This window comes from Engraulis encrasicolus, chromosome 6, assembly GCF_034702125.1.
Source record: "Engraulis encrasicolus isolate BLACKSEA-1 chromosome 6, IST_EnEncr_1.0, whole genome shotgun sequence".
NCBI classification, from domain to species: Eukaryota; Metazoa; Chordata; class Actinopteri; order Clupeiformes; family Engraulidae; genus Engraulis; species Engraulis encrasicolus.
Genome location: NC_085862.1, coordinates 50,132,680 through 50,148,925, shown reverse-complemented (window position 1 = coordinate 50,148,925; position 16,246 = coordinate 50,132,680). Strand labels below are relative to the sequence as shown.

Here is a 16,246-nt window from a genome sequence, read left to right as displayed (position 1 = left end):
TGCGTAATAAAACGCTGCCTTTTCAGTAACAAATGTGGTCTGGGCACGGCATGAATTTTGTCATTTGCATTGGTCCGTGAGCCTTCGGAGAAACCGTAAAGGGCTCCGTCGATGGTAATTATATTGACGGGGGTTGCGTTCGAATTAAATTAACACCAGGGACAACTAATTACTAACACACGTCCCTCTCCGCACGCACAGCCAGGGCACGGGAAAGATGCCAGACGGTCGTGCAATGTGCCTAAACAAACGTTGCCTGCCAATTATGACTTCAATAAATCACCCAACTTTATTTGCAAGTAATCATAACTACTGTATTGCTAATGAACACACAAATGACAAGCCACAGATTTAGAATCCTGTGGCAGTATAGACAAAGATGATGGCTTGGCATTTAAATCAGAATAAGACAAGCAGCCCTCTGGTGCTGTCCGTGCAAAAACCTGACACCTTTATCCCGCTATTTGTAAATGAGATCAGACAAGATGTTATTTTCTCCAAGATATATTTTATTTATTGTACTGACAGAAAAAAAAGATGGCATTAAACAACAAGATAATGTAAAACCTCCACGTTTGGAGAAGACCACGTGAAGTCGGGAACATGTAGAGTGTGGACAAAAAAAAGGGGAGAGAGTGGACAAAAAAGAGGGGAGGGGAGGGGAGGGGGCAAAGCTGGGTGCGTTGAAAGGTTCATGCTGGGGTCTGCTGTGAACTCATCACACCACCTGTGAGAAAGAACAGAGAAAATATCCATTACCGGCAGTGCTACTGATCAGCGTCAACAACACAATAACTAAGTGACACGTCACACATAGTATGAGAGAGAGAGAGACAGAGAGAGAGAGAGAGACAGAGAGAGAGAGAGAGAGAGAGAGAGAGAGAGAGAGAGAGAGAGAGAGAGACAGAGACAGAGAGAGAGAGAGAGACAGAGAGAGAGAGAGAGAGAGAGAGATTGAAAGGGTGAGAACACAGTCATTTGTACACATGCAAGAATTGTAAACTACTCTCTGACAGACGGTTGTAGAGTTGGAGCAAGACGCAACGCACAAAATATTTGAAGAATTTCAATTTGCTCATCACCTCGCTGCCCACGACTTAATCAATGGCTAGATACGTAACAAACGCATCCCAGACTAGAAGGGGGCGGGGTGTGGAATGAAATTTAACATCTTTAGATCTGCATTCCAAAACTTCAGCTCAGCGCTCCTTTGACACAGTCGCCACCCTGACTGGAAACAACCTCCAAAACAATACGCAGTCTCCGTGTCTCTCTCCTGCGCCAGTAACACAGCTCTACTCATATGAGTAATACATCGTATGGACCAGCGTTTTCAGCGTCTTCAAAGAGACCATTACTGGTTGAGACGATTTCTCACAGAACGACTGGTGGTGCCGTCTTGTTGTGGCTGCTTTGCCGTAATTTAACCCCCCCGCTTCCTAAGTCTCGTGGAGAAGCAGTTGGCCTAATGACGGTCTGCGGCACTACATGGAAAAGTTCCGCAGCGATTAGCGTTGCTTACATTCCACGAGCATTGAAGAGGTGGGGGTGGGGGTGCCCTTGTTATGCAGACACAGACACACACACGCACGCGCACACACACGCACACACGGCATAGCGCTAGCTTCCGCTAATGCTATCTAGTCACCATCTAAGGGCACAGGCAGCTGCGACGCATCCACTGCCTTAAGTGGCCAGTGAAGGGGGGGGTAGAGGAGGGAGGACCAACAAAAAGACCAACCCCACACAAAATCCACAAAAACAAAAAGACAAAAGAACGTGGAAGGCGATCGAAAAGAAGAATGTGTCGTACTTGAAGCCTCTGCTTTCCGTAACAGAGGGAGGCTACCACACATTCCTCAGGGTACTGTACACCGTTTGTTTGTGTCTGACAGGCTCAGTTCTGGTAGCCAGCGCTTACATTAAGTGCTTATATTAAACAAGAATATTTGGCTGAGGAGCCTGAAGGATTTCCAGATGGATTGTGGGACATGGAGTCGCTAAGCTAAACAGTGTAGGATTTACAGTTACACAGAAGATGTGTGGGAGGGTCGGGGGGTATTGCACCTGCCAGTTCCATGTGTGTCTCTGTATGGCCTAGGCCTTGACTGTGAGGAAGACAATGTGTCTTTGTTGTGGAGGGCTCAGTGTACATCTGCTTCAGCTACATTCCCTACATACAGTTCTCATGTATTATAGCTATGGGATTCCAAAAGTCTGTCCTGAGCGGCTTTTGCTTTTGCGCGCGCGTGTGTGTGTGTGTGTGTGTGTGTGTGTGTGTGTGTGTGTGTGTGTGTATGTGTGTGTGTGTGTGTGTGTGTGTGTACCTGGTATATGGCGGCTACTGGGTGCTCCCTCCTCATTCGTCGATGTACTCGAAGGGCTCGGGGGCCTCTGGTTCCTGCTCCTCCTCCTCGATCTTGGGGCCGTGAGCAGACACTGGCTCCACCAGCTCCTCCTCCTCCTCACTAGTGTCCTTCAGGATGATGATGCCTCCCGTATGCAGCTGAGGGACGCACAGACAGGGGATATAGCCATTAACACCAGCAATACTGATCAGCACAACAGAGAGAGAGAGAGAGAGAGAGAGAGAGAGAGAGAGAGAGAGAGAGAGAGAGAGAGAGAGAGAGAGAGAGAATGTGAGGGTCTGCACTTGTGTTCATGAAGGGGGTGTGGAAGAATTGGGTTGGAGGATTAAGTGTAGAGATGCACGTGTGTCCATGTGTGTGTGTGTGTTTGTGTGTCCGTGTGTATCCGTGTGTGTGCGTGTGTCCATGTGTGTCCGTATGTGTGTCCATCCGTGTGTGTGTCAGTGTGTAGGGTTAAGTGCTGCTGTGTGGTTGGGATTGCATTAATGTTGCAGGTGGCCTCTCGCTGGCTTGGCCAGAATCAGCAATAAGTCCATCATAACAGGACCCTTTGAGACGGTGACAATTCCACACACACAACTGCGCTGCGCGTCTGCCTCCAGACTCAGGGAAGAGAGAAACAGGGAATAAAGGATAAAGGGAAGGAGTGAAATTCTATTCACTATTTTACATTGCAAGTGAACTCCACGGATCACTTAGCGAGATTCAAGTCTTTGTGAAAAAGAAAAGTGTGTATTTTGGGAATGACTGATCCTGTGCAGTAACCTAGACAGTTATTAGAGGAGAATTGGGTATTACCACTGGAATCAAAATTTCTCAGATCAAACGCACGTGTCCAAATTTCCTTTTAAGGCGCATTCAGGCCAACTGAGAACCATGCCGGTGCCCATTCCCGCACCCAATCGCGAACCAGCCGTCGTGTTCACGCCAAAGATCTTAGCATTCCGAACCAGAAAGTTAGTTTGAAGTGCGCACCGCAAAATACTTGGATTTTCTCCGCAAACCGTGACGACAACATGGCCGTCAGCAGGTTCATCCGGGTAACGCAGTCACGTGCGGGTAAAGGTTCAGAGCTTTGTATGAACACGAGTGGTTCGCAGATAAGCACTTTAGTGCCGAACGCAACTGGTGGGGGCACCGGCACCGTCTCCGTTCTGGTCGGCCTGAAACCCACATCTAATTGTGTATGGCCTTTAGGATCTGGGCTATGGGTTTTACATGCACTCTCTTATCATCCACTATAGCCAAACATTACTGCAGAAGCATATTGGCCCTCTTCCAATACCAAACACTAAATTCATACTATTGGCCCTGTTCCAAATACAAAACGCTTTTAAATAGCTTTGACTTGAGGGGTCAGATTTCCACATGAAGTAGTCCAAGATCAGCGTAGCAAAGCTGTCATACAGGAGGCTCCAGGACCTTTGATGTCCACAAGCAGCTCAGCATGGTGTAGGTAACCAGAAAGACCTGTGTGTGTGTGTGTGTGTGTGTGTGTGTGTGTGTGTGTGTGTGTGTGTGTGTGTGTGTGTGTGTGTGTGTGTGTAAGTAATTTAAGTGAAATTATTTGCCTACGTACAGGTGTGTACTCATTCGTGCGCGCGCATACACACACGCAAAACGCACACACACTTTAGCATCCCTCTCTGCCCTGAGCAGTGCTGCTGACCTTCCTGAGTAGCCAGTGCCTGAAGCTATTTCACCCCAACTTTCCCTTCCATCATTCATCAGGAGCAGACTGACAGGCAGCAGCAGACCCCCGAGAACTGTGTGTGTGTGTGTGTGTGTGTGTGTGTGTGTGTGTGTGTGTGTGTGTGTGTGTGTGTGTGTGTGTGTGTGTGTGTGTGTGTGTGTGTGTGTGTGTGTGTGTCTATAGTCCTCCAGCAGCAAGCAGATGACCAGGGCCCTGCTCTGCCCTTGACCGGCTGCACAGGAGACACCCAGGGGAACAAAGGCAGACGCACTGGCCTGGCTCTGTTATGCTCTACTCGGCTTGGCTTGGCTGTGCGTGGGAAGGGAGGGAACTACAGGATGGGCCTGGTGCCCTGGCAAGCTGACACACGCATATTTATTAGTGTTGCACCGATACCCTTTTTTGGCTTTTGGTGTGGCAGTTTACAAACATATGCCTACTGTTACGATGTAAAGGGTCAGTAGGTGCACAGAATAGTACAGCCCACTATCATATCCACATCACACGGGGGAGACGCAACTGGTTACCTATAAAGGGTAGGGGTTCAGAGGTCACAGGAGACTTCCGGAGCGAGACCTCAGGAGAGGTGGCTCTCGCGTGCTAGCCGGGCCAACTAGGCCGTGAGCAGGCAATTGGAGAAAACACCTGCCGAGAGGTTTGTTGAGGAATGATGGGATATTTAGAGACTGTCTCATACAGCTTTTGGAAGACATGAAGACTTGTGGATTTTAAGAACTATACGTGGGGTTTCCCTCCCCACGAACCCTGAACACTGAAGAAGAGCGCATGAGAAGAAGCGTTGGGCTTGCATTGGTCGCCTACCGAGGGCCTGGAAATTGTGGTGGCCCAGCTGTCGCGTGAACACTTGGACCAGAGGTAAACGCTGTGTTCTCTCCCTACAGACATGCATATATTTAGGTCATACACTCATTCTGCCACGTTAATGCACACATAAAAGTGAGGAGTTAGATAGGGGCATCTACTCATAATTAATTGTGTTAATTTGCGTTCAAGTGTCAAGTTCAAGGCTGTGTTCAAGTGTCATACAAGCATCGGTGGTGCCCTATTTGTTGGTACTCGCCGATACTGATACCACCATTTTAGTGATGATCTGGGCCCCACCCGATACTGGTATCGGTGCAACACTAATATATATACACGCACGCACTCGCACGCATACATACACACGCCCTTTCCAGCCCTGGCTGGGTGGACAACCCAACCCCACTTCACCTGATCCTGCCCCCTATCTCCCGGCCTTCCGTCCCTGTGCCTTTCATCAAGGGCCCTCCTTCAAAGCTCTGCTAGGTAGTCCACCATGCCTCCCACACATCACGGCTGATCAGCACACACCTCCGAGTGTTTAGACGTACGCCTCTCCCCCGGCCGAGACAGCTCGCACTCCCACACGACGGCAAGACAGGAAAGCGCGGCAAACTGGAGCCAGTGGGGCTGTGCGAAATGGCCATTCTTCAGCAGCACGTAAACACGGCCGTCAGAGTTAGACAGCGGCTATCGCCCGCTGCCAACGTTGATGGGCAGTAGGAGCGGTTTCTTTTTCTTTCTTTTTTTGGGTGTTGGGCATGATGCCTGGACACAAGACGATGCCTGAGAAAAAGCTTTGAAGACCAGGCGGACCTAGCAGGCTAACTGCCCCACGGCACACTAGCTGACCTCTAACGCGGTGACCATGGCAACTGTTCTGGCTCTGTTTATCTGGACCCAGCAGCGAACCATCAGCCAGTCAGCCAGCCTGCACATCAACCAGTCAGCCAGCCTCTCTGTTGCACACCACAGCGAGGGGGTCTGGTTGAGTTCCAGTGCGTGGGCAAACGCTGAAACTGAATTTAGCGACCGTGGGGAAATGGTCGACATTAGGGCATGGGCATGCAGCCGAAAGGAAGGCTTTACGATCCAGATGTGCTCCCTTGCTCCCTCTCTCGCTCTCCTCGATGCTGATAATCACATTAGCTGTGGGGGTGGAGGGAGGGGCCGGGGGTGAGTTCATGGCTGGACAGTCTTTGGGAGATGATGTGTACCTTGTTTTTTTGGATGTCAATAGCAAAGAGAAATCTGAGCTGCGTGTTGTAATCATGGGGTGGGCTCTCCCACGGCAAGTTCATTTTGCCAATGATACGGCATGCATAGACTAGGCTAGACTAGATGAATGCTTTGTCATCTCTTCAGGAAAGGTAATGTGGTCAAAACCAAGGCAGAACAAGTGCCCGCTATAGCATCTTAATGGTGTGATGAGCAACCAGAAATCAGCTATTGAATTCTTAACTTCACCTGTACACACACTGCTCGACCTGGCTAAACAGATCATTTAAGCTTTGGAAATTTGACCAAATATGTGATGGTTGATGTAAACTTCAGTCTGAAACCAGTGCATCACACATTTAAATGTATGGAAATTATAAAGCCAACAGTGTTGAAGCCTTGGGCCACCACCATACAGCCATGATGTGGGCTGAAATAATTAGACACCGGTTTCTATCCCATATAGTATATAGCCCTTTGAGCTCTGATCTCCTGTGCACCAGCCTCTTTGAGCTTGGCATATAATTACTCGCCCTTTGACACACAGGTGTTCACCTCCAGTACACGAGGTCACCAAAAGACCAAAGACATGTCACCAGGGTCCCGGCGGGAAAAGACTGCAAATTATGCCGATAAAAACGGCTATTAAATAGCATGTCTCAGTTTACTGCCATCCAGAATAATGGCCAGGGCTTTAGGGTATTCAGGGACAAAGGGCTCCGTCAAAATGTATAATTAACGAATGACATGACAGTCAGTGTTATGGACGTTTCAAATGGTAATGACCAAGAATGAGTAGATTTAGTCTTCCACCTGAATTATTTATATTGGCATCACCATGCCAAACAAGAAGAAAATTGGCCTACAAAGTTATACATTTACATTATGTCATGACATTCTGCCCCTGATTGAAATAATAAGCACATTAAATTCAAATTACATACGCACATTAAATTCACATAACATTCTAATAAATAGTACAATGTCCATAAACACTTGAATTGTATAGTGTTTTTGTGACATATTCTATGTTTTTGTGATGTGCAGTCATTACAGCAGCAAGTGGTTAGGGCGTCAGACTTTACCGGTTCGACTCTCGACCCACCAGGTTGGTGGGGGGAGTAATTAACCAGAGCATGGTACCGTCCCGCCACAATGCTCCCTTTCGGGCGCCACTGGGGCCTGCCCCTTTGCACGGGTGAGGCATGAATGTAATTTCGTTCTGTGCAGTATGCAGTGTTCACTTGTGTGCTGTGGAGTGCCGTCACAATGACAATGGGAGTTGGAGCTTCCCAGTTGGGCTTCCACTTTCATATGCTTGCCCTCGATTGCAGTGATAGTTACCTTGATTATGCCGGACGGACACACTACCGAGGTGTACCAAAAGGGTGTAAATAATTTGGTAAGTCGTCCAGAAGCCTTCTCTGCTCTCTATTTATTTGGAGGTTAATATGTCTTTTGTGCATTTCAAGGCTATTTAAGTTTGCAATATATTTTGTTGTTCTAGGTCTCCTCCACATACTGTTGCAAGATTGACAGTTGAATTAGGTTTTTGTTATTATTATGTTACAATTTCAAAATATTTTGCACAAGTAAGTAAATGAGGTTAAGGAGCATTGAGACGTGCTTGCTTGATAAGCCTAGAGCATTGGCCAGCACTTTGAGCTAGGTTCTCCAGCAGCTATATGTTTGTAATGGGCAGTTCAGGTGAATGAGACACATCGATATGAATACTCAATGTCGTGTTGACCACTCCTTTATATCAGAACGAAGGACATATGTCAGATTGCCACCATGCTTATTCAGCATACAGTTACCATCAATTGGCGACAAGACGGTACATATTATCCTGCAGCAGGTGGCAATATCTATGTAAATTATCTCAATAACGGCCCAAGATGACAGTGTACAGCATTGGGCCATTCCAAAAACAGTACACGGCATCTATGAATGAGAGAGACTGGTTACTTACGGGCTTGAAGGGCTGGTAGTGGCATGCCTGGGGCATGCTGCGTTCTCTAGCAGCTTAATGCATGTAATGCTGTTGTGTTGGAGTGTAGAAACTTATGGATGACCTCTTTCTCTTCTAGTGTAGATACTTACAGGTTTGAAGAGCTGGTAGAGGCAGGCCCTGGGCATAGCCAGCAATTTGAGTTGCGTTCTCTAGCAGCTAAATGTCTAATGCGCCGTTATGGTGATATGGAGTCAAGTATACACTTACAGTTTTGAAAGGCTGGTAGTGGCAGGCCTCAGGCATAGTTAGCACTTGGGTTGAGATGGTTTCCCTAGCAGCTAAATGTTTGTAATGGTAGTGTAGTGTTGTAGTGTAAGAAAATGGAATAGATATTTACCGGCTTGAAGGGTCTCGGGCATGGCCAGCACTTTGAGCTGAGTTTCCTAGCAGCTAAGTGTATAGTGTAGTGTAGACACTTAAAGGTTTGAAGGGCTGGTAACGACAGGTCTCGGGCATGGCCTGCACTTTGAGCCGAGTTTCCTAGCAGCTAAGTGTATGCAAAGGTGTAGTGTAGTGTTGAGGAGTAGGTACTTACGGGCTTGAAGGGCTGGTAACGACAGGTCTCGGGCATGGCCAGCACTTTGAGCTGGGCGGGCAAGACACGCGCCGGGTTCTCCAGCAGCTGGAAGTTAGGCTCCGCCTCCTTCTTCTTCTCCTTCTCTTTCTCCTCGTCCTTCTTTTCTTTGTCTCCGTCCGTCTCCTGCAAGAGAGACCACATGCGCAAAAGAAATGTAAACACACGCAGAGGCAGAGAACCATCGCTCTTCCTCAGTGCCGAAGTAGTGAAATGTCTGAATTCCTCTGTGAAGGCTGCTATCGACCTCATCCACAGAGTTCACTGAATATGGATAGACATCGACATACAATGATACAAACATTTGTCTCCCATGTGTGTGTGTGTGTGTAGCAAAAGGTTGAGTAAATATCCATTTGTCCAGTGGATTAGGGGTACTAGTCTTTCTGAACAGGTACATGTGGGGCCCCAATAGCCTGGCACTAAACCCCTCACTGGGGAGACACCCAGTGGGGATCTGGGGGTGCTGGGGGTTGATGGTGTGTGTGTGCGTGTGTGTGTGTGTGTGTGTGTGTGTGTGTGTATGTGTATGTGTATGTGTATGTGGTGTGTGTGTGTGTGTGTGTGTGTGTGTGTGTGTGTGTGTGTGTGTGTGTGTGTGTGTGTGTGTGTGTGTGTGTGTGTGTCTGTGTGTGTGTGTGTGTGCATTGCTGGGATCAGTTTCAACCCCTGACATCACCCCTTGCCTCAACCCTTCAGCTCTCGCAAGCACACACACGCACAGTTCCGATTGCAGGGAGGATTGTGGGAGCAGAGTGCTGATGGCAATGAAGGTTCTAAGTGAGAGTAAAGCTGAATAGAGTTGACAGTGCTGGGGAGCAGGGTGACAGGGCTCTGCTGAGTAATACCCCCACCAGGCCCTGCACTCTTCATTACTGTACTGCTGCTACAGTGGGGCACACATGCAGACACTGAGACAGAGAAGGAAGCATGAGAGAGGCAGACAGACGAAAACAGAGCGAGTGACCAAACAGATTGTTATGGATGGTGGAGGAAGGGATAGAGAGAGAGAGATGGAGTGACACGGAGAGAGAGAGAGAGAGAGAGAGAAAGAGAGACAGGCAGACAAAGGGAAAGGGAGGGTGGGAAGTTAGACTCTAGAAGAGCCAGGAAGGGGAGAGAGGGAAGGAAAGCGAGAGAGAGAACATGTAGAAGAGATAAGGGCAGAAACAAAGAGAGAGCAAGAGAAAGACAGACAGAATGACAGAGAACAAAAAGAGAAGAAAAGAAATACTCAAAGGAGGTGAGAGAGCGAGAGAGAACACAAGAGAGAGAGCCTTTACGGTACTATTCCCAGGTGTCTCATAACAGAGGCTGCTGTGGAGAGAACAGGAACCTGTAAAGTATTACCACATTACACCCCTCCTCTCCTCAAAACACACACACACACCCCTCCTCTCCTCAAAACACACACACACACCCCTCCTCTCCTCAAAACACACACACACACACACACACACACACACACACACACACACACACACACACACACACACACACACACACACACACACACACACACACACACACACACACACACACACACACACACACACACACACACACACACACCTCTACCAGTGACCCAACCTCAGCACGCAGGAGAGGGGGAGAGGGGCTGCCACACACACAGATCTGGGCACACAAATATAGGCACACGAGAGCGTGCGCACATACACTAGGTTGGCCTGTCCACTTAAGTATGGGTTCATTAGTGCAGTGTGTATGTCAAACAGCAGGAGTACTGCTGTAGTCAGTTATGAGCAGAGCATGGGCACGCACACACACAAACGCCTCATACACTCTCTTGCACTCTCTCTTTCTCACGTACCACTTCCATCTTCTCCTCCTCCTTCTCCTTCTTTTCCTTCTCCTTCTCCTTCTTCTTGGCCTTGGCCGTGATGGACAGCACAGCGGTGGACACCTGTAGCATACACACACACAAACGGCATGGAGGAGAATTAAGAGGGGCTTTAGGAGACCACTGCACACATAAATCCTCACAGGAGAAAAAAAATCCCCCACCTCACAATGCACACACGTACACAGACACAGACACAGAGACAGACACACACACCCACACAGACAGAGACAGACAGACACACTTGACCGTGAGGGGAGTTTAAGGAAGAGTGTGCTGCCATGTGCTTCCCAAGGCCACAGAGTGTGCAGGAGAGCCAGGAAAACAGCTTCCCTGGGCAGAGCAGAGCAGGGCTAGGCTAAGCGAGGCTGGCATGTTACCATACCACCACACCACACCGCACCGCAGTGCTAGGAGCTGGCCCTGCAAGGTGGACCGCCAGAGGAGCTAAGGGGCTCTACAGTATGTGCCAAACACCTGCGGCAGATAACAGCTGTGATATTATTCTCCCAGCACGGCGAGAGGGGGAGGCCATTTTGGAAATGGAATCATGGGAACGAGGGAGGGGGGAGGCGGTTTGTTGGTGTATAAATAGAACCGAATCCCAAAGTTTTCCTAAATGGTCTTGTCCGTAAATGTGATGTCTTTTGTCGCTGGTTTAATAACTCATCATACAGTGTTTAGGATTGGGTAAGAGGGGAGTTTTGACTGTATTTTTAAATCTAAAACTCGATTGATCTCTTGCTGAGTCAGATCGCTTTTGTTTACAAGTGCGCTAAAGAGTTGTGGACAGCGCAGCTCTTAGAGAAAGAAAAAAAAGCCCGTCAGCAGGTGTAGACCGATGGTAAACAGGTGAGTCACCCTCATCAACCAGTTCCAACAATAAAATCTGTTTATTTGAAGAAGATGGGTTTTTTTGGGAAACGTTCAGTGGGTGCATTTAGTCAGGAAAACAACACTCTTGGTGAGGGAGGAGGACATTTTTCCAGGATCAGTGCATGTTCTAACTGGAAGACAGATGAGTTTAAAACAAGTCCGACAGGCGGACAACAGATGCGTCCGTCTATGCCCGTTCTGAACCTTTTTTGCCCAAACGCCCCCTTGGCCTCCTCATAACCTGTCAAGGCAATTTATCAATAAGCCTACCATGTACTGTATAAGCCTGGATTTGAAAAAGTACCATAGGATTTCAACAGTGTTGGGCAATTTACTGAAAAACTGTAATGCATTGCTGATTACATGTTACTGTCTTTTCAAAATAATCCCTTACACTACATTTAGCAATGTGGGGACCTAAGGCGAATTTAGCTTAGGGGGGCCATCGGTCCATCCCATATCACATTTTTTTTTTAACATAAAATCTCTATTTTTGTTAGGCTATTTTTTTTTTTAATCACGATTTTTTATTTTAAAAAAATAAATAATTACAAACATAAAAAACAGGCAAACATTACAATGAATTACAATGAAACATTTCAATGAATAGGCTATTTGCAATTTTGCATAGGCCTACATTAAATAAACTAAAATGTGAAATTCTCTTTTCACTTTAATATGAGAGCAGTGATGTCCCCCCCTCACTGAAGTGTTATTTCATGTGTGTGCATGATGCTGTCACCTATTTGAAGTGACGTTGATGTTGGATTTCATGGAATACTTTTAAATGCCGCTTTGGGAAGAAAACAGAGTAGGCGACAGGTGAACTGTATTTCTGTCAAAACAGTGGTTTGCAGGCGTTTGCGTTTTCACGTGGATATTGTCTTCGTGGACCGTAACAGACAAACCGTAAGTTCCATAAACTAATCAATGAGACATTGGCTACGTGTACATGATGTTTTTAAGTCCGATTTAATAAATGCTATTTAAATAGATCGGATTAAGAGTTATTTTGCGATGTGTATATACATGGAACTTTCACTTAAATGCGATTAAACGTCTGGGGAAAATAAAGCATTGCGATTGGACTGAGGACGCACGTGCTGAGCGAGCCAAATAAGGCACGGGGGCGTGGTTCAATGCCACCGAGATGCAGGTCATCTTCCCCACGAAAATCGTTGCCTCAGGCGGACTGAAATCACAACATTTCCCCCTTTCTCCCTGGATCATTTACAATGCTACATTAGCTACCCTGTTAGCATAAAAAACGAGTGGTCAAATGGTAATGTGGAGTAACTTTGTTGTGCTTCATTACTTTGTGGGGCACTTTTACATCAATATATGGAAGCCACAACATGTATAGTCGCTTAGGGACTTTAAATTAAGCAAAACTTTCATGTGAAAATCAACAGGAAGTGCCGCCATGTTTTTCTCACTGGCAAAGAGCTTTTGCTTTGCACGCATGAGCTCCAGGCCAAAACTGAGCGACTGCCACCTTGTGGACACAAGAGGGAATCACAAGAGGGAATCACAATTCAGAAACCCATCACGGGAGGGCGGACGGGCGGACGGACGGACGGACGGACACCAAAGCCTCTTATAGAGATGCGTGGGACGCATCTAAAAACACACATCTCACCTTCTCCTTCTCTTTCTCCTTGGGCACCTCCAGGGCGGGTGGGTAGGCGAAGGTGGACGGCTTGCAGTTGGATCTGTACTGCACTTTGGGCATCTGGAGGAGAGAGGGGGGGCGGGGGCGGGGATTTAGGGGGAGACAAAATAGGATACAAGACTCAAAAATGGAGCATATAAAATCTGTGATCGACTCTTAAAGCCTACAGTTAAATTCTCTTCATGTTCAACGAGGGGTATTGATTTACAGTACGTAGCCTCACCCAAGGTTCTATTAATGAAATGAATACATTTCCCCCCCTCCCAATAGTAGCCTTACTTTTATTATGACGACCAGCTCAACCTGTGAAAACAAATCATAAGGCTATCCCTTTTCAGGGAAAAGATGAGGTCCTTGGATGAGGCGGTACTGTAGGAAGCTAAGGGTAAGGATTCTCCTGCAAACATCTGGACAAAGCGGACAACTGAGCCCATGCCATGACTGATATCTCCGGCCCAGTTAGGGGCAGTGGTAAAGGTGCACTGTGTAATATTTTTAGCATTTTCTCTCCAGAATTCATGCTGCCAATTCACACATGCTACCCTTTACAAAAACTGACTTACCACCACAAATTCTAAGTATTCTTTTATGACTATGAAATGATTATGATTATGAAAAATCTTCATACATGAAAAGGTGACTCTTCTCCATGTCCGCAATTATGAATGACCAGAAATAGACATATGTAACTACTACAACTTACTGTACTTGGGTCATAGTAGTACATATTAGTTTATTAGTTTGTAAAGATTCATGAAAAGATGAGCAGCATAGTTGCAATACCTGTCCACCATCCTACACAGTGGGGGACAGAAGAGAGACAGGACCAGGTGAGACAGGATAGTATAATGCTATACAGTGCTGAGCTCTTCTGCTTTAGCCAGCACAGAAAAAACAAGAGCCTTTAGTGTGTAAGATGAAGTCAGCGCTTCAAACTGCCTCAGTAATGCAAAGGCTGGTAGAAGGCAAACACACCGACACTTCTTATAGCTGGCACTGAGTGTAGCAGGTGGTCAGTCGTGTGTGTGTGTGTGTGTGTGTGTGTGTGTGTGTGTGTGTGTGTGTGTGTGTGTGTGTGTGTGTGTGTGTGTGTGTGTGTGTGTGTGTGTGTGTGTGTGTGTGTGTGTGTGTATTAGAGATCATGGCTTTAGCTTATTGTGCACACACATTGTTTCAGGGATGGCGAGAAGAGCCCATTCCATTAAGGGCTGGGAGTGTGACGCATTGATCTCCACCACTTGTGGCCACTGTGATTGAAGCTTTGGCAAAATGCCCTGGCTGTGTGCGTGCGTGCGTGCGTGCGTGCGTGCGTGCGTGCGTGCGTGCGAGAGAGAGAGAGAGAGAGAGAGAGAGAGAGAGAGAGAGAGAGAGGGAGGGAGAGAGAGAGAGAGAGAGAGAGAGAGAGAGAGAGAGAGAGAGAGAGAGAGAGAGAGAGAGAGAGAGAGAGAGAGAGAGAATGTGAGGGTCTGCACTTGTGTGCATGAAGGGGGTGTGGAAGAATTGGGTTGGAGGATTAAGTGTAGAGATGCACGTGTGTCCATGTGTCTCTGTGTGTGTGTGTGTGTCCGTGTGCATGTGTGTGTGTGTGTGTGTGTGTATGTATGTATGTGTGTCCATCCGTGTGTGTGTGTGTGTGTGTGTCAGTGTGTAGGGTTAAGTGCTGCTGTGTGGTTGGGATTGCATTAATGTTGCAGGTGGCCTCTCGCTGTCTTGGCCAGAATCAGCAATAAGTCCATCATAACAGGACCCTTTGAGACCGTGACAATTCCACATACACAACTGTGCTGTGCTGCGCTGCGCGTCTGCCTCCAGACTCAGAGCCGCTTGATACGGCGTCTCGACCTGCATGGCTGATTTCCAATGTCACCGCTCCAGTCCACACACCACACACCACACAAGCAGACAGCCGAGAGGATTACCAGACCAGAAGGGTCACTCGAAGATTGCAGGCAGCACACTAAGCTATGAAGAAACTCAATTTTTGGAACAACATTTACATTAAATTGCAATTATTTGGCGTTAATACTCTGGGCATTTTTCGTTAATGAAATGTCCCCTTTTCCTCACTAACTCAACCACAATAATGTACAGTAGTGAGAAAATTGGCATTGGTTGTTGCCCATGGTGTCCATCATACTTGAGGATTAGAAATAGTTGCTGCACCTGGATTGCAGATCAAATGTTGTTGAGTTAAAGTGACAACAAATCCAAGTTGCCGGTATCTTACAATCCAGATCAGGCTGGCAGCAATTCTTCATTTGGTGTGCATATGTATTTCTTGTTTTGTGCAGGCTGTTAGTGTTATGGTATGGCCACTAAAGCTGGTGTGCTTGTGTTAATGTTGATGTCCTGGTTGAGGTCAATGATGGTGCTGTGTTGTGCTGTGCTCCCATGTGTTGTGCTGGTAATGCTGTGCCATTACTGCTGCAGCTATGCTATGCTGATGTTGTGCTGCTAGTGCTCCAGTGTGTTAATGTGTACCTTGAGGTCCTTGTTGAGGCCAATGATTGATGATGTATTGTGCTAGGCTGTGCTAATGCTGATGTGCTGTGCTGGCAGTACCTTGAGACCCTTACTGAGGCCAGGGATAGTATTGGTAATGCTGGTGTGCTGTGCTGCTAGTGCTGGACTGTGCTAGCGTGTTATGTACCTTGAGGCCAATGGCAGTACTGCGCTAATGTGTGCTATTGCTGATAGTGCTTGACCGTGTTAGCATGTTTTGTACCTTGAGGTCCTTGTTGAGGCCGATGATGGCGGTGGGGGTGAAGGCCAGGGACAGGAAGTGGGAGAGCGGGAACCAGAACCAGAACTGGGTGAAGACCAGCAGGCCCACCACAGACGGCATGTGCGTGTGACCCGTACGAGACTGCAGCGAGATGGATACGTTACGGCCACCTACAGAAGGAAGGGGAGAGAGAGAGAGAGAGAGAGAGAGAGAGAGAGAGAGAGAGAGAGAGAGAGAGAGAGAGAGAGAGAGAGAGAGAGGAGAAAAGACAACCAGAGAACAATGTCTGTCAGATTCAGGAAAAAGAGGTACACCACCTTCACTTGTTTTTGTGTGTATTTTTTTCGTTTTATATCAGGGGCCAGTTAATCATCTTAGCCATCCTTCCTGGAGCCAAGTAATTGCATATCGCACACAAAGGC

The 16,246-nt window shown here is 47.4% G+C and overlaps 1 protein-coding gene across 2 annotated transcripts in view; it reads right to left on the bottom strand.

Annotated features, from left to right (window-relative positions):
* Positions 1–488: 488 nt before the first annotated feature.
* psmd1 (proteasome 26S subunit, non-ATPase 1) overlaps positions 489–16,246 on the bottom strand; it is a 65,350-nt gene continuing 49,592 nt past the window's right edge. For both annotated transcript variants that reach the window (XM_063201855.1, XM_063201856.1), the window contains 6 exons: positions 15,825–15,994; positions 13,067–13,159; positions 10,522–10,614; positions 8,652–8,816; positions 2,328–2,506; positions 489–727 (listed from right to left, as the gene is read on the bottom strand). In XM_063201855.1, coding sequence (XP_063057925.1) covers positions 2,360–2,506; positions 8,652–8,816; positions 10,522–10,614; positions 13,067–13,159; positions 15,825–15,994 — 668 coding nt within the window. In that variant the 3' untranslated portion in view covers positions 489–727; positions 2,328–2,359. The remainder of the gene's footprint in view (positions 728–2,327; positions 2,507–8,651; positions 8,817–10,521; positions 10,615–13,066; positions 13,160–15,824; positions 15,995–16,246) is intronic.